The sequence below is a fragment of the Apteryx rowi genome, unplaced genomic scaffold, assembly GCF_003343035.1.
Source record: "Apteryx rowi isolate R43461 unplaced genomic scaffold, aptRow1 scaffold_484, whole genome shotgun sequence".
In the NCBI taxonomy this organism is placed as follows: domain Eukaryota; kingdom Metazoa; phylum Chordata; class Aves; order Apterygiformes; family Apterygidae; genus Apteryx; species Apteryx rowi.
Genome location: NW_020450743.1, coordinates 433,122 through 454,806, shown reverse-complemented (window position 1 = coordinate 454,806; position 21,685 = coordinate 433,122). Strand labels below are relative to the sequence as shown.

The 21,685-nt window shown below is 40.7% G+C and overlaps 1 protein-coding gene across 1 annotated transcript in view; it reads right to left on the bottom strand.

The window, feature by feature from the left end:
- The window catches only part of GRIN3A (glutamate ionotropic receptor NMDA type subunit 3A), a 79,386-nt gene that overhangs the window by 17,065 nt on the left and 40,636 nt on the right, over window positions 1-21,685 (bottom strand). Inside the window, exons 4-6 of the mRNA XM_026078730.1 lie at window positions 8,649-8,794; window positions 7,085-7,200; window positions 3,415-3,566 (exon numbers count right to left, since the gene is read on the bottom strand). Coding sequence (XP_025934515.1) covers window positions 3,415-3,566; window positions 7,085-7,200; window positions 8,649-8,794 — 414 coding nt within the window. The remainder of the gene's footprint in view (window positions 1-3,414; window positions 3,567-7,084; window positions 7,201-8,648; window positions 8,795-21,685) is intronic.

The window sequence follows — 21,685 nt, the reverse complement described above, 5'->3', positions numbered from 1 at the left end:
AGAATGCCCCAGGACCATGCATGTGACAAAACTTTTTTTTTTTTTTTTTAAGACTAGAGCACTTCTTTCCCCCACCTTTTCTCCCATTCTTGGTAGACTTTGGGGACTCTTTTAATCYTTTAACAATGTCATTGTTTTTTTGTATCTTGAACACAGTGAGGGAAGTATAGGGTTCACCTGGGAAACAATGTCTCTCAGTATTGCATSAATGAGTCCAGAGGAGTTAGTGAAAATTTAGGAAAGTGAAAAAATTAGTTTTGCATCAGAGATAAAGTGTTAGCAATGGCTGTGCAGGAAAAATTATATAGTCTTCCCTTGTAATTTCAAATTGCAGGGGCTTTCAGAAGAGTAACTGTAAAAAATGACATGCTGCCTACCATATCATTCTCTCTGATTAGAATGCAAGGTTTGTTATATCATTACTCATATTTGATTTTCTTCACAAAGAGACTGGTTTTATAATACGTCATCTTCTGTAGTTTGCCCAGACAGGGCTTATTTTCTCTATTACTGTCTTTGCTATTTTAGAAAATGTTCCAAGATTCTCAAGACACTTTTGAGAGCATCAGGCATAGAGGAGCAAATATATGTTTTGGGAGAAATAAAGTACTAAACAGAACCAAGATTTTTAACTGGAAGATGTTTAAAATTGATTCCATGGTTAGATATTTCTCTAGCTACACTGGGACAGCCGTGGGATAGAGCTACTGGAGTTAAGATACTGACAATCAGAGGAAGCTCCTTATGTCTCATTTGCCTTGCAACCCCTTATCCACATATGATGATGTAGGTGAAGGCATTGCAGATCTCACGGCCTTAGTTCTCAGGTCTATATATAGCTGAGCTATTTGTCTTCCTGTTGTCTGGATCACTGTAACTTTGGGAAGTTTTCCTTTTCTAGGTATGAGCAAAGAAGCCACATGATGGTGACATGATCTAAGCCATGTGRTATGGAGGAATGTATTTTTTTTTTCATTGTACATCTGTTTCTTAAGTAAAAAACTGCATAATGATGGACTAAATCAGCTGCTCCAGAGACTCCTAAGGTCCTTAGGGATCACAGGTATCTCTGTTGTCTTCCACAGTAAAAAGGGGTTTTATACTGTAGCTTTCTAAGCAATAGGACACTTTGCCCTTACGAAGATATCACCAGGCTCTGATTTAATTCTAGCATCTGGCATCAAGGGACTTGGGTAGCATCAGCATTTCCTAGGTATAATCTTTTGCTTGAATCTGTGTATAAGGATGGTAAGAAGGGGAGGAGCAGGGAAAAGAGGTAAAAGATTTGGTGGTAACAGTATGGTTGCAATGGAGGGGGCCTGAGTCTGTATCAGTGTGGGAGATTATGTAGGCATTTAAGAGGAAAGAGTCAAGGAAAAGGCAAAGGCTTTGACTTGGAGTGTTCTCCAAACTTTTACACTGAGTCTGTTACAGACATTGGGGATACCACAGTCAGGCTTTTGGATGTGGGTATCACATATAAATATAAGTGACAGCAACAACTGTAAAGCTACACTTCTATGTGACTAAAGCCTATAAACTGTAGAGGAAAGTAATTTTCATGAGGCTTCTTGTTACAGCTTCACACTTAATGCAAGCTCACATTTTGATTCAAAACAAATGATGCCCTGCCTTGCCAAGACTGAGGATTATTTCAAAAGATACTTGTCAGGTATATTTCTGACCTCTTTGCCATATTTAAAATGTACAAACTTAATAAGCCATTTAAGTGTTTCACTGGAGAATCACTAACAAGGTAAGTCTGTCTCTGCTGTAGGAGAGTTTTTAGTTTTAAGACAATTGTGGTAATTAATTTCCATTACCATCTGGTATTTTTTATGAGATTTAATTCAAAATAATRTGTTAAAATGTAGAGTAACAGGAGGTCATCAAATGAAGTTGTTGTCAGGAACAGCTATGTAAGCTACATTAAAAAGAAAATTCCCTGATACCTGTCCTTTTAGATGATAATATAGTCTTCAGATAAGCCGGATCAGAAATGGCCATGACCATACGCATTTTTCTTTAATTGTGTCTTCAATTCAGAATCATTCAATTGATTCAAGAATGATTCGATCGTTCAATTGAAGAATCATAAAACTAAATAAATTAAATTTTCTTCTACAAATGTCTGATGTTAAAATATAATTTGCTTCATATTGAGAGGATGCTAATGAAAAAATTAAAAATTAAAAAAATTAATAGGAGATGCAGAAATACTCAAACACCCTATGTACTTAAGCAGTTGAAGTTTTTGCTTGGTCTGATCTCTAGAAAGTTTTAGTTTTCCTAGTGATTCGGTCAGCAATGAGGTTTGCAAACAGGTTCAGATGACTACTAAAGAATGGGAGCTGGACTTCTAGGATACTGGGCTTCTGTTTTGGGGGTGTATGGTTATGATTCCACTTTCTTAGGGAAAATCAAGGGTTGATTTGATATTTGACTGAATCTGCTATGGAGAGGAAATAGCACACTTCCAAATACATGTTTTGTATCAGTGAGAATATGTAACTTATGTCTTTTGGAACAGGTTGCACTAAATAATAARGTACAGCATCATATGTTCTAAACTGCAAGCATACCCAGTCATTTACTTCCTCAACACTTTTTATCTTTTTTCAGCTGTCAGTCTTGGGAACTTGGGAAAAACTCTTATTCAGTCTTTTTCTCGTAAATAGTGGCCCACATCTTCAGCTGCCATGAGTTGGCAAAACTCCTCCAATTTAATACCAGTTCCAGCACCCATGGAGATTTGCTTCCATTTCCTGTAGTTTTACTAAGATCTGAGAAGTGCTTCTTATCTCTTCTTAGAATGATATATTACTGGACCTTTTTTAGGCTGAAATCCTATCTTTGGGACAATTAGCTGCTACCCATGCAAGGAAATGGTCACCATTCCTGGTAACAATTTGGGATGTGCTTAATTCCCACTATCTCTGCTTCTCTTGCTCCTGCCATTCTTTGAGTTAACTATTTTAGATACAGATGTAGCGTGAGATAGTACAGGATCACTGACACTCTGTAGATGGTGATACATATAACTAAGTGGAATCAATTAGATTTGCTGTGCAGTGTGAGAGATCACTTAAGAATGCAGCAATCCTTTTTTTTTTCTTTTTTTTTTTTAAGCAACATTACACACCATGTTTTTTTCCAGAAGTGCTCCAATGCATGCACGGCCAGCCTCACTTAGCAGTGCAGTCTTGTCACTGTTATTCCGGTGCTCTGATCCTAATGCTGCCAGGCTTAACGACTGCTGCTCCTGAAGTTTAGTGCTACCCCTCAACTGCAGCCCTTCCTTGTCAGGCTTTTATGTCTGTTGCACATTGTGAATATTTTGTGAGAGGGGAAGAATGAGCAACTTGAACAAACCCTCAGCATCTTCAATTCTGTGACCGATTGCTCATTGCCTACCTCGGTGACGGCAAAACTTCTTTTCCCGCACGGAATGACCTTGTACCACTTGTCATGCAGAATGTCCATGAAACCGTGGGACTTGTACTGGCTGATCAATTCTGAGATGTTTGAGGTGAGTGGAGAGTTGGGAGGAAGGCCAATGCCATATCCTAGAAGGAAAAAACAGTACAATCATCTCTTTCTTAATTTGTTTGCTTTTTGCTAAAGTATGTTCCTTTCAAATATCAACTACCAGTGTGGTAAGYTGAGTTGGCTTGGCAGGTTGATTCTGCTTCAGAAAGCCAGTTCAAAGGTAGATGTTTGCTTACTGTGGACTGAAAATGCTGAGATGAGATTTTTTTGCTTTGCAAAGTATCCTAATACAAACAGGGTATGTAAATTCAAAATGATTAAGGTCACAAGAATAATATGTGAAATTAGAGGTTCAGAAACTTAAGGTGGGGGTACCTGCATAAATCTTCTATCCTATATCTAGAAACACAACCTTTTTTATGCCTTTACCATAGGTTCTTTCTTTTTACACTGTTTTAGCAATGCAGAAGAGCCTTAATGTTGAGTAAATCTGTGATTCTATTTTTCACTGTTAGAGCAGTGCTTATGCCTGTAGTGGCAGAGGTGACATTTTCTTTCCACCATGTACATTTTCTGATGAAAAGCGTGCTTGTGTATGTATATGGGAGCTGTCTGTGTTGTTATCCCACAGCAATTTAAAACCCAGGGACTGTAATTTCCATTCATGTAATTCTGCTCTGGCAGTGACATGGGCCTTCAGTTAGTAATAAATATAGTTTTTAGGYACTATGTGGTCTTTTACCACTTCATAGTGCTAGTAAAGGACTTAATGTAAATGAAAGTAGATTCAGTAACTATAAAGGTGGTCTATTACACTTCAGAACAGTGGCTGGATTTTGATTCTAGAAAAACAAATATGATTTGTGCCTGTAATACAGTAGTTGCAAGCAGAGGTATCCTGCCAGCTACCTGCAGAATTTCCTTTCTAGCCCACTCAGTACTGTGGATTTTTGTTTTTGCTTTCGGTTCAGAACTCAGAATTTCAATCCATCTCCTTCACAAAACAAAACAAAACAACAACAAAATCCAAACAGAAATAACAAAAAAAAGAGAAACATAAATATACACTGGTGGTACATTTTCCAGCTCAGTGGTTTGCTTTTCAGTGATGCAGAGTGATTTTTTTTGATATGTGTACCCATAAAGTGATGCTTTCTCTTGCTGCTGATATTTGTGCATTGTGCCAATATTTCTATCTGAATATACCTGCTAAAAATAAAGGGATGGCCTCAGAGAAGGAGTAACTGGGATCTGTGAATACTACATTTTCATCATGTTTAAGTGTCTGGAAGTTGGGTGCTACAAAGTAAGTGGTAAAAATATGCAGGCAATATGCAGTAAAAATATGCAGGTTTGGGTTCATTTTGTTTTTCTGTATTGAAATTTGCTTTAATTGATTCAAAGTTGTGGAAGCTGGTGGATTACATCAGTACAGCTAACCTTCCTGAAATGGAAAGTTTATCGAGTTACATGTGCGTGATGAAACATGCTGCTGCACCCACAGGCAAATCCTGTCACAGCATAAGCAGCTCTCTCCCTCTGTGTCTATCCTCCCTGTTAAAAAAAGAAAAGAAGAAGATAGATGGCTTTCAGGTCTCTGGTGTGGATCCAAAAGGGAGACACTACTCAGGAATAGTAAAAGGGAGATTTCTACAAAATGTTTACTGCTGGTCACTTCTGCAGTTGAATTGATCAAAATGTTCAGCTTCCCCTGGCCTTCATGTAGGACGTTGCCTTCCTGAATCACATTTGAACAGTTCAGAAGGAGCTTGTTTTAATGAGTGATGGGGAGGGAGCAGAGTGATTGCCCTCGGAGCGAAGGAAATAGTGAGCTTCAGTCATTTTCACTCGCCACAGAAGTGATTTCTGAAGACTAATAGCTGGTAATGTCTTCACCCATGCTGGAGGCAGGTTCGGACAAGCCTTGTTTTCAGGCTGCCTGATCTGTTTTTGTTAATATGCCAGGATGACAGGAGTACCGGGAGTAGGCTCTATTTTTTTATTTTCAATTAGCTGCTGCTTCTGTGGGAACCTTAATCTGATCTTTGAAAAGGGAACAATATTTATCTGCTATGGATGAGAGTGAAACTGCAGAATGTCATTATGAACTTATTTTGCTGAATTTTGAACACATTGGTAATGAAAGTGAGCCCTGAAAAAAACAAGCCTTGTTTCAGGATCCACTTTACTCCACTGTGAGTAGTGAAGTGGGCTGTGCTTCCTACTTGTTTGGAGGGTGGACTTTTTTTACAGTGTTTTAACCAGATCCTGTTTACTGAATCAAAACTGCACATCATGGGGTTTGTATGGAGTAGTCTTAGACACTTACAACATCCCTGTGAGCAGAGGGAAAGTAGACCTGAAAGCATCAGACAGTGTCCAGCATGCCTCTGTGTTTCTCATTCTTCTCTTGCTTCAGTGTAGAAATAACCCATGGGAAACACAATAGCAGGGATCGTAAGGGACAAGGTTCCCCAGTGACCTCTTTGTGTGTCCCACAGAGCCATCCACACTGCCTTTTCCTCCAAAAGGAGGAACAGAATTTGCTCCCCAGCTGCAGGCAAATCTCAGCTGAAGTGCGTCCCTACACCTTGCAGGTGCCACTGTAACAGTAGATATAACTAGTGCAGTGTACATCAGCCCCACACCTTTTATCTAGCAACTCTCAAGCCACGATATCCTTCCCAGAAATGATGCTGTGTTAGGTTACATGACAAAAGGCTCATCACCRTGTAGCAAAAGAGCATGGGAGCACAGTGGTAGTGGGATCCCCACTACTCCTGCCAGCCCCAACAGCCCCAAGGGTGCCCTTGCGCAGGGAGGAGCCCCCGGTCCAGGCCTGRTGACCCCATGGGGCCAGTGGCAGAGGCGCCCGGGTGGCCGTGTAGACCGTGGGGTTACTGCCTCCAGGGCTACAGGACCGTCAGGGGGTGGGAACAGCACTGGGGACTGGGCAAGGCTGATTATGGAGAGCCCTCGGGAAGCAGCAAAGGTGGGGAAAGGGAGGGATCGTGGTGCTTTGGGAAGGAGCAAGCGTGGGAAAATGGAGGGATAAGGGAATAAAAGGGACAGTCGTGTTAACAGGCAACAAGCGGATCAGTATGCTGGTCTGGCCATGCCTGCACCTGGTCAGCCCAGTGTGTCCTGGCGTTTTGTTAAGCTCCATTTCGACCCGTTTTCCTGGGTGAGGGACCTGGGACCTTGACTCTGTCGTGCTGCTGGATTCAGCAACCCCTAGCGTTATGCTTGTCCACATTAGACTTGCTGAGGTGAAAAATTTAGACTGCTGTCTTTGGCCAGAGATCTGTGTGGTCTGTGTTCTGGACAGTGTCCACAACAAAGGATTTCTGTCCAAACCTGAACCTTGTGAATGCCTGCAATAACTACTACATGGAGTATGGCAATGGATGGTATCAATTATTCAGAAGTTCAAATTTAAACCACAAAAAAAGGGTGAAACCTTGGTTCCGCTTCATTGTCAAAAACCTTACCATCCACAGTTTATCCTATATTTTTCCATTGAGAATACCAAATGACAATAAAGCAAATGTAGCACATTAGAAATAGAGCAGTATCCTACAAAACTGATTATTACCTTCAATGGCGAAGGGCTTTCCCACAGTTAGAAGCTTGCAGTCAGCATCTATTGATACTTCATAATCTAAGAGTGCTTTATCCATGATGAAGGCATCAAGTTTCTCTGGATCATTCCTGTATTCAAGATTAAAGTCAGAAAGAGAATCACTTCACAGGTGAAGACTCTGCTCAGTGATACTTACTGAACATTCATCTRTCTAGTTCTACGAAACCTTACCTAATGAAAACAGCAACCAGAGACCGCTATTTTAAATGCAAAAGTGATTTATATTTTGAAAAAAGGAATTGTGCATGAAGGATATGAACTTTGTGCATCTAAAGCAGAACAGCAGAGCTGGGACCTACTTTGCTCCCAGTGATACAGAAATGAAAACACCAGTGATCTGGAAGATGGAGAGTACTACAACGTTTTAGACTTTGACTCAATTTAATGGTAGCACAAGGCTTTACTGGAAGGAAAGAGCAAATATTGCTCACAAACTTGTGCTATTTGGGTTTCTTTGTGCAGTTTACGTTAAGRTTATTAGAGTAAAAATGCAGGAGAATAACTCACACAAAGGTGTTCCTCCTCCTTCCTCCATAATATGTGGTAAATTAATTGCCTTCACCCAGATCAGCTTGTCTCTATGTTAAGTTTTAATGAACACAGAAGGATTAAATTTACCAAGATAACCATTTATGGCTAGCACATTTGCATATACTGATTGTATAAAAAAACACTTGCAGTGCCTTTTCTCTGGTGATCCAGGGACACCACCCCCTCCCCCTTGTCACTTCAAAGGTCCTGGTCTCCTGATGTGAAGTTACGTTACTTCATTGATGTTGACAAATGATTCTGATTTAAGAGGATAAGGAACTGCCAACTGCCACGTATCTTAATTATCATTAGGATGGATCTGGGAAAAATATGTAAACAGGAAACAACTTTTGACTAAAAAATTCTCAGACCATCTGTTACGCAGCTCCTATCTGTAGAATGAATGAATTATTACAAGTCTATTAGCACCTTGCAGAGTGAATCAATCAGTTCTGTAACTCCAGACTGTTAGACATGAATGTCTTTGAATCACAGTGATATCATGAATCCGTAAAGCAAGAAGATTTGGTGTTTATTACTTTTTACCAGTCTAATGCTGATTTTATTCATTTTATTGACAAATGCTCCAAGGTTTCTCTCTGAGAAGCCTTGTCTCCTACGAGCTTGCCAGAGATGCTGAGAATCCTCATGCTCAGCTTTTGCCCAGACTGCAAATTTTTTCTGAATTTCACTGCCTAAAGAGGCACTGCCAAACACAGAAATATGCCAGGATTTCTACTTCTCCACTGCTTGATGGCACACTAGCAGGTAATGTGAAGCACTGCCTCCCTCAGTAATACTCCAGCTGGTGCTGTGCTAGTCAGCTCTACAAATATCACTCCAGGTGATGATATGCTTACTTCCCTATCTGCCATGCTGCTTTCAATGCCTATTTAATGACACTGCAAGTGGGAAACTCATCATCATCTCAGTGCTGCTGAGCTCTGGTTGAGGGACTGATCTGCTGTTGCGTGCAGAAGCTCACTTTAGGTCTGCTACTCCATCTGGGGTTGCTGGGACATTGTACCGCCTCATGTACTCGTGCATCTCTGGGAAGCTTTGCCTCACGTAATCTTCTGCACTGCTTTCTCGCACGGTTCCGAAGCGAAAGCCTTGGGATGGGTGGTGGAGCTACGGAGATGAAAATATAGATTAACAGAGTCATTTGTCTCCTTCACAGCTCATATCTTGGTCTTATGTGTGGAAGATCTGTCAAAAATCATCAGCAATCCTAGACCTGCAGCTAATATTTTCCTGCAGCCAGCTTTCCATATCAAAGAAAAAGCTTGCAAAGACCTATCAGGTCCCTGATTAGCTTGTTAGTGTACTCTTAGGATCTTCTTAACAATGTGAAAAACATTTCCCTTGAGACATCCAGAACACCCAAATCTAAGTGTTTTGTTGTATTATTTGTCTTAAAACTAGTCCAAGTWTGAGGAAATGTCATGGCAAATCCAGTCTTTGCCCAGATCCACTTCTTGTGGCCCTGGAAATCCAGTAAAAGGCCCAGTATAGCCTGAGTTTGTTTTGGCTGAATGGATTTTATTGACTCTCTAAGAGTGTAATTTACTCTTCTGCAGAGGGATAACATCACCATTTAATTTCTAGAAGCCTAGAAAACATGTCACAGACCACTGCTGTCTTTGCTGTCATTTTCCACAGAGAAACTAAGGACTGAATTGTTGTGGGTAATGAAAAATATCCCCTGGAGGTAAGAAGGAGGAAGAATACCCCACTTGGCAAAGACCAAACAGAAAAGTGGTCTGCTGGTCCGTTTAGCCCCCTGCATTATCATCCATATAAAACAGAGTGTAGGGCAATACAGAGACATCCAAAAAAGCTTTCCCATCCCTCTCTTCATTGACCCCATGGACAAAAGAATATCCCCAGCTGTTACAGGAACATAGAAGTAGGGCACAAACCCAAGGTCGTCTACTTCAGTCTGACAAGGTAAAGAATGAGGTGTTTTGGATGGTATTTTGATGCCCTAGAATCTATGAATATCCTATATTTCTGGTAGTTTTTATCTGTAAGGTAGGCGCATGCTTTCCACATGGTGCTCTGCTGGCCTGGTTCCTGTGTTGCAATCCATGAGTGAGATCTGCAGGTAAATGCAAGTGTGTAGGTGTGGAGGGAGTCTTGGCAGTGGTTTGTGGGGTGTCCTGGTCTGGATGACCATGGAATCTGTAGTGYGGGGTATGCCTCTGTCAGGATTTGGCCATAGTGCACATTGTGCCAGACGGACTGTGGGTGCAGAGGGAAATTTTCTTGCCTGGAAGTGTGGAAGTAGCATTTAAGTGCCAAAGACATAAATAACAAAGTGGTGAATTAACTATACATTGTGAAGCCTTCCAGCACAATGCTGCCAGTCTAAATCTATGTCTAGTCTTCAGACATTCATGATAGCCTGGTTAGAAAATAGGCTTGGAATGGGTTCTGTGCACTCCATATCCCAGTGTACTTGCACTCCATATCCCAGTGTACTTGTCACCATATTTAGCACTAATTATTTAGGTTTTATTTATTGGCAGTTTCAATGGAGAGACCAAAAAAAATCGCTGGGTCTGAACACTGAACCATACTGCTGCCTCCCAAGTCAGCTTATGCTTTTGTTGTGACCTTTGTGGCCTACCTAGTGACGCCAATTGCAGTACAACATCTGATCTGCAGGCTTCACCGGAAGGCATCCTTCACTCAGACTGTTGCCAGTGTCTAAATCTAGCTAAATTTTTAAGTCTGTATGAGGAAGGCAAGAAAAGTTAAGTGCCTCTCCGTGCAGTTCTCGTGCTGAGGATTTCACTGGGGACTGGTCAGGCTTTGCTTTGTGTTGGGCACATCATCAAATTTCACCACAAATGATGACAGCATTGGAATACGTATTAGATCAGAAGTCCATCGGGGCTAGTATCGTATCTCTAGCAACAGCAGATGTCCGGAGGGAAGTCTTGTAAAGTGTGTGTGGGAAAGGTACAGACTGATCCCTTCCTTCTTATGCTCTTCCTGTTTCTGGTAATCTATGTTTTTTCCTAAGCATAATAATGTGTCTTTAACTTTGTATTTGATGACTCTCGATTCTGTCTGAGAAGGATAAATCTTAATACTGTTCTAAACCTATATGTTTTTGATGACTCCTGTTTTTGTCTTACTGCTGCATATCCCAATGATGAAAAAGCTTGCTTGCAGCTCTATGGAACAGATTAACAGCACAAAATGCTGCCAAAAGCAGATAATGGACTAACTGCACTTCCTTCAATGTCTAATCTACTAATGCTCCTAGGGGTTACTTGCTTCAACAGCAGATACAAATTTCATTATGGAAACAAGATTCTTCATTTGTCAGTATTGCTTTCTTACTTTATATAGTCCTCTTTTGGGAAGATTCTGTGACAAACTGTAAACTTCAAATACTTGTATCCCTATACTATAGCTAAATTTCACAGTCTTCATCTGAGTCTTGCCTTATTAGTTGTCTCTTTTTATATTTATCTTTTCTGTTTCCATTTTCTGTTCCTTTTGTGTTTCTTACGTGCTAGAGTCCTGTGTTGAAAGAATCTCTCTGTTTCCTTATAATGCATAACAGAATGCTAATGCCTAGGGTTTCAGAGAAACCCTTAAAAGAATGAACTCTGAGAAATCAAAAGCTAGACGGATGTTTGAATCTGAAGATTCAGGAACTGATTTTTTTCTTTTTAGCTGGTGATTTGGGGAAATGTAATTACTTATTTTTGTAATYAATAACAGTAAATATGGGAGCTGTCTTACTGAGAAGAAATGGTTGTGAAGAAGCCAAAATTATGGGCATTTTTAGTATATGAATACCACGCTTCTGGGTATACTCTATCRTGTTTTCTTTTCATTTGAAGTCTAGTCAGTCTGAAAAGTGAATAACCATCACAAAGCAGGTAACAGGCACAGGGAGCTGTTGACACTTCTTGTGCCTGCACAGTACCTGGAGATTTGCTGGTGATTCAAGAATGATTAAATATGAATGAATGCAAAAGCTGCAGATTCATCTCCAGGTTGTGACATGAGCTTTCTTGTCACACAGCTTAGATAAACTCACAAGGTCCCTCCAAATTCAGATATCTATGGCTGTAAGAAATCGAAAGAACAAGGCTTGCTTTGGCCTAGAGACAGGCTTTCATCCTCTTCAGGAGACAGAGAGGATCCTGCTTGATAATTCATAGAACAAGCTATAAAGATAGTTAGGATTACAGATGATATTTCCTTCTTTATTCATCTCTCCAACTGCCAGACCTCCCTTTGAAGGCCTGGGAGCAAAGGAAATCACTCATTCATTTTTTAAAAAGGGTCATTGCTCCTCAATGTAATAACTCCTCAGCCAGTAGGCTAACTCTGCGTGCTTCCAAGCAGCCTCTCCCATGCAGTGCACGGGTGTCAAACCCTGCTGCAGAGCACGGGGCTCGTTAGCTTTTAGTGAGAAACCAGCAAGGCTGCTGCACTGCGGCAAGCCGCAACCTGCACAGTTGGAGCTGCGGGAGGGCTGGGGGTGCGAGGGGGTGCGTCCAAGGGCAGTGCAACCCCCAGCTGACACACCACGGCTGGGCTGGCCAAGGAGGCAGGAGGGCTTATGCATGCCCACTCCCACCAGAGAGCTGCATGCCTGCATCCCTACTGAAAACTGAGAGGGAGATGACCAGTTTGAAGCCTTTCAAACTAGAGCCCTTTTAAAGGGAGTATTTTTGCAAATAGTGCCAGTACTATAAAGTTGTATGTAAAGCATATCTGTCATTCCCAGAGGCTATACAGAGCCTTTGAGCTCCTATATCTCCTAGCCTAGAATTAAAATATGATATCTGTGTTGGTGATACAATGCTCAGCCAGGCAACATAATAGTTAATGTGTGAATGAGTATATCTCTGCAGTAGTTAAAAGCCAGTGTTTCTCAGGATTTAAAAAGCTATTTAGTGTTGCTACTTAATGGCTCTCTCAGAAAAGGCGGGGAGCTCTACTGGCTAAAAATGGCATTCCTGCAGCTCAAATACTGGCCATCAGGGATTACATATTAATAAAGAAGACTGAGTTTTACCTCTGTAGCAGTGGTGTTGATCATAAATGGTTGTACTACCTAGATGCATCCCAAATTTTTAAAAGCATCTATTGTGAGATGGCTGTTACCCATGAAGTCAAATGAGGCACATCATGGTAGCCTCTTATTTGGATCTAGTTTCGTGTGGGGAGCAAACTTGAAAAGGAAGAGATGGTCATGACAGCCTTTGCAGCAGGGGGATGCAGGGGTCTGAGTGCTTTTCTTCCTGAAATGCAGAACCAGGGCTGTGAAATGCTGAGACCAAAGAATCTTGCCTGCACAGGGCCAGGGACCAAAAAGTTGGGGAAGAGGAGATGACCCTCCTTCTGGTGGAGACAGAGCTTTCAGGAGGGAGGCCAAGGAAATGCTGCAGGGAAGAGCAGGATGGAGGTGCAGGAAAAGGGCTAAAGAGCTCTGCAAATGAGTAGACTTTGTTGGAATTGGGGTACCAGTGCTGTCCCTGTGACCTCTAAGAACTATATCTACTGCAGGATGCRTGGGCTATGCTGGTATTTGTAAGGACAAGTCTTGTGTTAGAAAACAAGGTATCCAAAGCTGGGGTAATGCTAATGACTTGAAGTGCTGAGGGAGTGAAACGACTGTGATATCTCTTGAAAAGAGTCACTGGAGCACTGAGGCACGGAGGTCAAGCATTTAAGGAAACTCAAGAACGCTGCAGAATATCCTGCTTCTCTGACGGTGTCAGCGAAAGCTTTRGAATTTCTCAGAATCATCTGTACTTCATATAACATTGTGCTAGTAGGCAAACGACGTTTGTGGTGCTTTCTACCAAAAGTGAGTACTGTAGTTACCAGTTCTCTTGACTTGACACCTCACTCCTAGATCTTCTTGGCTTCTGTATTCTCTTATTAAAACATCTGCTGAGTGGGAACTGGAGAACTTGTGTTTCRTTTGGAAAGGAGATGTTGAGAAGAATTGGGCATGCGCATAAATCTACGGCTTGGGGTGCCAATTATGCATGAAAATACCAGTGTGATAAAACCACAGGAGCAGAAACACAGAAAAATAAAATCCTAAATGTCAGGGATTTTATATTACTCGGCATATTCCAGTTTATGTAATATGGTGAGAGCTTATTATGTATTAACACTGTCACCATTGTATCTAGTGGCATCAGTCAGGATGAGATCACCTAGACTCAGACTTGAAAAGACTTATGCATAAAAATGTCCTGTGCAAGGTGGGATTTAAAACCGCACATCCATGAGATGCTGCCTGGAGACAACCCTGACATAGTCCAAAGGTGGGCTGTTGGGGTCTGAGATCTTTCTAGCAGGATCTGACTTCTGTATGAACTTTTGGTGCTACAAGGACAAAAGATTTGACTTGAAGACTTTCCCCCTCCGTATCTTGGTTACTATATCTAATATCATTGTGGTTTACATTACATTCAGTTTCACAGGTATCCTTGAAAGGTGTAAGAACCCTAAATTTTCATGACACAGATATAATGAAAAGACAGTCTCAGCTCCAGAAAGGTAGGGTACACAATATGGTGAGAAAAGCTGCCCAGTGTGAAGACCATATTTTTCTTGTGGAAATTCTGTGTCATGTCCACATGGTTCTTCTAAGTAACCAATGTTTGTGAGTGCATATGTGAATGAAGGGGAAAAAATGCATAGGAAGCAGGTGATTGTAATGCCCCACTGTATTCCTGACAACTTTAATAGAAATTAGTCACTGAAGCAGGACATACTGTGCTGTCTCAAGACTACTTAATATGTGAAGCACTGTGGGGTCTCCACATGATAGGGCTTGTTCTCAAGCATGAATAAGCTGGGGCACCTGCTGAAACGTGGTTTGGCTTTGCTTCCTTCCGCTTGTACAGAGTTTGAGCTTGCAGGGGACTGTGAAGATGTAAGAAAGGTTCAACACTGAGTGATTGTTGCTAAAGTGAAATTATGGCTAATTTGTATAAGCAGTGAGATTAATGTATCTATTAGTGATTTAAGTCTAGCAAATGCTTTCCCAGTACTTGATTGATGGGATACTGTGACTGCCTCACTGAATCTGCTTCAAAGAATGTTTTGTGCACCTTGATAGCTGGTTGGAGGAGAAATGCTTCTGGAACTCGATTTCTAATCTGCTGCTCAAATCATTAAAATGATTTCATCATTCATTCAGTTAGCCTTTCCCTTCCAAAAATACATGACCTTCCATTTCGATGAATTATTTGATGATGGAAACGAGAAAAAGGGCCACCTTTCAGTGGAGCTGCAGTGCTAGTGATTGCATCCTGCAGTGACTCCTGCAGAGCTAACAAGGATTCAGCTTTTACCACCATTGACAATACTGCTTTTTAATTTTAATAGGACATAAAAAAGAGGACAGTGGCTGAAATAACTTTCCTAATTTTTCCAAGAACTCCTGAGAAAAAAAAAATATTATGGAAAGATTTCTGTAGCTCCACCACAAAATATTGCTTGTTACCTGCTATAACACCAAGTGCAGTGCTTAATGGATATCTCATATAGTAGCAGAATCGCTATTAATGACAGCACAGTTTCTGACAGTTGCTGCAAAATCTTGAAATAATATTCATTTTCAACTGTTAATCTCTGGAGGGTGGTGACATTAAGTGGTTGGCTCTGCTGTGAGGAACTGACATGCTTTTAGAGATCTGCTGTTTTGCAATGAGTCTTCCATCTTTGGCATATGAAGCAATAGTATTTTATCTTGTCTTATATAGCTAACACATTTAAGTGGTTGTCTAGCAGCTAATAGATTTGTCCTGACCCACTAATAAAAGAAATAGAGTTGCTAATGCTGAACTAAGTTTCAGGGGAAAAAACAAAACAAAACAAAACAAAACAAAAAAACAACAATATAGAACTCTGTTCAGGAACTTTCCCCAATTTATCTGCAAGGGTTTTTGAAAACTGACTCTAGTGAATATTTATGGGGTGGGGAGGGAGATGAAAGAAAGGAAAATTATTCATAGTGAAACACATGAATTTCAAATTTTAGAAGATGAAAATTCACAGTTGAACTGAAAGTGGAGGCTTTGTTCAGAAACTATCCCATGTATCCAGGATTGGGATGTGGAGGTGTTTCCAGGGTCTTCAGGAGCTGGTGCATGCAGGATAGATCTGAAAGTTTACCTTCGCTTCTCTATTTCAAAAAGTGTCGGTGGAGCTGGTTCTTGGCTTGCCAGGATAATGTCAGACTTTGTTAAAATCTCGTCACTTTGAATCCAGCTCAGGTAGGTCATTAATTGTCATTTATCTTTACAGCTGCATTGAGGTCTATGAGCAGTTTTAATCTGGAAACCAATGCAGCCCTGAGAGTTTATTTTCCATTATCCCAGCCTGAGTATATAGGAAAGAAGGTGTTATTTAGGCCTCTGTTTAAAAACATAAAATCTCTTTACTGACACTCCCAGTGTGAGTGCTAAGAATTAATTATAAGAGCTGCTCTATTCCTCTGTGTGCTGCAGAAACCTTATTGCTAAGGGGTAAAATTGCTCTATGGTAGGTGTTAATTTGTCAGGATTGCTCTGTTGGTTAGGTTGCTGGGCAGTGCCTTAGAGCAAAAAGCTCCACAAGAACAGAACCCTTGTGAATATCAGCGTAAGGGTGTGTTTATCTCTCCTCAATAGCACTTAAGTGTTTCCTGGACAGAGGGATCTTTGAGCTGAGATTTATTCTGCTGGATTGCAGAGCTGAGAACTGCAAGATACTAAGTGTAAATAGTTGTAGGCAAAGTAGACAGATTTAGGGGAAAAAAGAAAGGAATGTGATTCTCAATGGGCAGTAGATCACTGGTTCTGGTTGTACCTTAGCACAAAGCAGCCATAAAAATGTTCTAGATGGAGCCACAAATCTACTGCATTCTTTTTCTTCCTACCTGTAAAATAGGACTAATACTGCTTTGAGATAAATGAAGTCCTTTTCAAATTGGGACTGACAGAAGAGGGCTGTTTGGCTTAATATATGCATAATCTACCAAAATGACGAGGGAGATGATTGCTGGTTGAACTGTCTGAGACAGCATAGCATGTCTCTCTCTGCCTTTGAGACAGCATGGTATGTCCCTCTCTGCCTTTCATCTGGGATCAGGTTTGCTGAAGAAAAGGCAGAGAAGAATCTTCTCTAAAACGAGCTGGATGGTGGAGGGGGAAACCTAACATTATAGTAGCATATAGTGTAGGCAGCTTCCTTGACACCAAATGTTTCAAAATAATCTCCTTTCAGAACATCCTACAAAATTCTGCTCCAGCTATTGCTGGTTGATTAGGGCAGAGCTGTCAGCCCTGGCCATATGACATTTTTCTTCCTTGCCTGCCTCACCTGGCTAAATGATACACAACTCAGCTAGTGACCAGGCTTGTACCAGTAACCAGAAAATGGGGCTTAAATGGAGCTAAAGCTCTTGGCCGCTTTTCTCATTCAGAAGGTCACGGAGTTAGGCAGGGGAAGGGGGTGGTTCATACTAGTGCAGAACCAGGTACCACGGGAATCTGTTAAGCACAGTTCTCTGGGGTGACTCTGTCTAAAGTTGTGAAGCAAGGATAGTGCTCTGTGTTTGCCAGAAAAGGAACAGACAACAGTTTTCATGTTGCAAATAGGTCACTATTTACTAGAGTGAAAATAATGTGATTAGCATGTTGTCCTTAGGGACATTAGAGCTTTTTAATTGCAGACTGTGGAACTTTACATCAGCAAAATCCTGATTTCCCAAATATGTTATCTGCTACTGGCTTTTGCTTGAAAAGCATCAAATGAAGGTGAATGACAGTGACTTTGCACCAGTGTTTCTTAGCTGCTAATAGATTCAACCTTGCAACTAGATGTTATTTGTGTGCTTTTGGAATTAATTTTAAACACAGTGAATCACATGTTAAGCACAAAGTTTAGAAGAAAAATGATGGGCTCATTTATATGATTTGACCTGTTTCACAGTAAAAGATGGAGAAACTATTTGACTGTACCTGGCATTTGGTCAGATCTTATCGTACTCAATGAGAACTCTATTTTTCCAGAGAGCTTGACCTCGTGGCACCCCAAACTCCAGCAGTGCTGGAGCTCACTGAGGGCTTGAATCATCAGAAAGCTGAGCCAGGCTAGTATCCAGGTGTGTGTTTGTTGATCACAACAGCTATGACCTTTGTGAACAATAATAAATTTCCTTAATGCTACTAAAAGTCAGCTCTACAATGATCTTCCATATGACAGAGGATAAGATCAACATTATTCATGTTCTCCTCTATCTGCTCCTCTCTGCCAGTTACTCCAGCAGCACCTCTTCTCATATTTTCTACTTGCATTACTTCTTGCAAGGCTGAACTCCATCTATGATGCAGTTGCTATTTCTGGTGGTCATTTTTAATGACATGACATATAGGTGTACTGCACTCAAGAGTAAAAAAACAGATGTGGAGACAGCTGGAAAAATATTAAAACACATTCATTCCTTCTGGTGCTGAAAGAACAACCTGCATGACCTACACCAAGTGCAATGAAGACAGCAGGATTTTTTCCCTCCTGCCCCTGCCCCTACATGCTTTGGATCAAGCAATTAGCAAAGCAGGGTAAAGAGCTGCTAAGACAGTAGGTGACAATACAAGCCATTTTATGTAGATGAAGACCTGGAGCAGCAGGGGATAATACGCAAAGATACCAAAAGCATGGTCATTGGCAGGAAGGCACTAAAACTTGTGTCTCAGTGGAAAAGGAAATTAGTTGTGGAGAACAGTGCAGTGAACTGTGATAAGATGGATATCAGAATGATAACAATCCAAACTAGTCACATTCTGAGCCTCCAACACCATAACTTTACAAGAAAGCCTTAATGAGGTGATGGGGAAGCTAAATAAGTCATGCTTTCACCTCTATAAGTTGCAAAGCCTGTTCTTTATTCCACTTCAGTTTAATGCTTAATTTCTCTTTTGTTTTAGATTTTTTTTTCACTTTGGTCTACATGAGATTAAAGTTCTCAAGTTCAAATCCTTCACTGACTCATTAATACTCAGAAAAGCACCATAAACTAATTAGCAGGCTGTGATGCTGTAAGTCATGACCTTCCTATGTCCAATAAAGTCCTGCAGAGAAAGGTATGTCCTATAGGTATTGCAGCCAACTTCTTGTAATTATACATAAAAAAAAGAATCCTGCAGTCCTATATAGATGCAAAACCCCATGGGAACAATGAGAAGATTCCAATTAACCTCAGTGAGTTTGCTGCTTGGATTTTGACATACAATTTAATGTATGTAATGCATACCTAAGTACATGTTATTAAACTATATATCTTTAGTACATAGAAGTGCAAGTAGCGCTCCTTATAATGGTTCGGCATAGCTTGTTGCACTGAAAGACCATAGCATGAAATAGGTACAGCTACCATTTCAACTTTGAAAAGCTTTTTCTTTACTGTAATTCTTAAAACGCTTCCTTTTTTTTTTTTCAGGAGGAAAAAATATCAATATATACACAACAGTTAGGGTTGCAGTCTAAAACTCACTGAACTGGAGAGAGAATCTCATTAAATGCAGTGGTATTTGGATCACACTTCTGACTATGAAAAGGGCCTATGAGCGAGCTTGACCTTTCCTTTTCTGCAATTTGGTATTGCTGAAGCTGATCTGCAGTTATCTGTCCGTTGATATTCTTGAAATGTTTTAATACTACATGTACATGAAATAGGAAGTTTTTAATTGAAATAATCATGGCCATAAAGCCTCTAAATTAACTGAGTTTTTCATAAATCAGAAATAATAATTTGCGGCATCACATTTTAAAGAAATGTGAGATATTAAAGAATTTATTTTAATTTTAAAGAAACAAAATTCTGGGTGATTGTAAGGATTGAAATCCTGAACAACAAAATCCCAGTTAGAAGCATCTTGCTTGGATTATTCAATCATCTGATTAGTTTTGAAATAAAAAAGATGGACAGCACATAAGAGCAGGTATTCTTGTGGCATATCAGACAGTGGGGTAGATGAGATTTTCAACAGAAAATAGGAGAATTCTGAGGATGAAATTTGAAGCACACCAAAGCTGTTGAAAGGACTTTTTGGATAGGGCTCACCAGATGACTGTCAGTGTCTGCAGTGTATTCTTCAGGGCTGCTGTGGTGTTTGTGTGACACTGATCCTGGCCATGCTACTGCACGATTGTGCATGGTGGAGAGAAGTAGGCACTATCAGGGAATAGCTTGAATGATCTCATCCTGAAGTAATTGTCTTAAACAGAGGAATCACAGCCAGATGTGCCTACTGCTCCCAACTAACCGTAAAAGCATACTAGACTGAGCAAATCATATGTAAATGTCTCCGCTGGAGACAGGTAAAGTTTGGTGAGATAAAGCAGTAAAATTGCTGACAGTGGGATTCATAGGCCTAGCTCTTTTCATTAAATGAATCTCAGTAGGATCAGTATTTGCTGTCAAAATACAATGTGGAGAGCACCTTTGCCAGGCTCAAGGGGTGTTTTGAAGGCAAAGTGATCTAGACAAATTAAAATATAACCATACTAAATTAACACACACAGATGCTAAAGCAGATCCTAAAGATGGCAAAGAAAAGCTGACAGCTGTCACAGCAGTGATGATGTAGGATTTTTACACTTGAAAAGCTCATTATGCTGAAAAAATTACACCTTCAGCAGAAAGAAAGGCCAGGTGTTGGACCACCTGACGGAAAATCGGTCCAGCTCTTCAGTTTCTGCTGTTGTATGCTCTTCTCTTGGCATATTTGAATTGTGTCTTCTGTCCTCTGGGCTTCCACAATTGTTTTGCCTCAAATAATGTGCCTACTCAATAAGCTTCCGATTTTTCTGGTGCATCTTCAACATATGATCTTCCATGAGAAGCCTGAAAAAAAAGTCCCTACTTCAAAGAACTTGCCGCTGAGCAATCCCACTCCACAGGAAGATCCTTTAATCTAGGATCTTTTTTTGAAATTGATAATGAAGAGTTTCACTAGATCATAGCCTTAGATTGCAGGCTTTTGGGATAAGATAGGCAGTGGGACTACTCATGTAATTTAAAATAATCTCTTCTTTTTCCTTTCTGTGGGACTGAGACCTATATCATTTACACACAGATGGTATCACTTTATGGAAAACACACTGGAAACTAAAAAGTAAAATATACGGACTTGTCACAAAACTGGCTAAAAGAGGCAATAGCCATAAAGGTATACGATTCTGAAGCAGAATGGTAGTAAATTCTCCTTTTTGTACCCAGAGCCCCTTGCCTGTCAACATGCCCCTTCTCTGCTCAGCCTGTGCCTACAAGGTTGTGTACTCAGCCTGCTGCTTTAGATCTGTAATGCAATCGCCACCTCTCAATCAAGAGAAAGACAGCAGTGGCCAGCTGTATTAGGCTTACCTGGCCCCTTCTGAGCACCTAAGTGCTGCTCTAGCACCAGCTCTGTTTGAGGAGTTGCTTATTGCGAGCTAGTTTTGCCAACTTGAAAACGTGCATCAGCCCTCATGAAGGATATAAGCAGCTTTTTCAAGGACGGCAGCTTTCTGAACTATGACTGAGCACTGTGTTATCATCAAGGTACTAAGGACCTACAAAATAAACAAGGTGATAAGCAGGTTTGGGAGATGTCAGCAACCATACCGGCTGTCTTAGAAGCCATTTCAGGTTGGTAGGACAAATCATCAGCTCAGTTCAAAAGCAGTATGCTGGTTGGCGTGCTTGTAGGCTGATTTACTGACTTTGCAAAGAAGTGGACTTACACAGAAGAGCAGCTGTTCCTCCAAACAGCCTGACTAAGAGGGGTATTGAAAATTTTTGTGCATCAAAAGATGTGACATTAGGTGAAGAATTCAAATAAGCTTCCGGGATTCAGAAAAGAAAAGGCATATAAGGAGCATAAGATACTCCACACACAATGTTTTTCCCCTGTCTGCAAGCTTTGAAACTTATCTGCACTTCAGCTGAGGGAATTAGGACACTTCTGCAACTTTTATGTGAGCAAACATCACATTCATGCT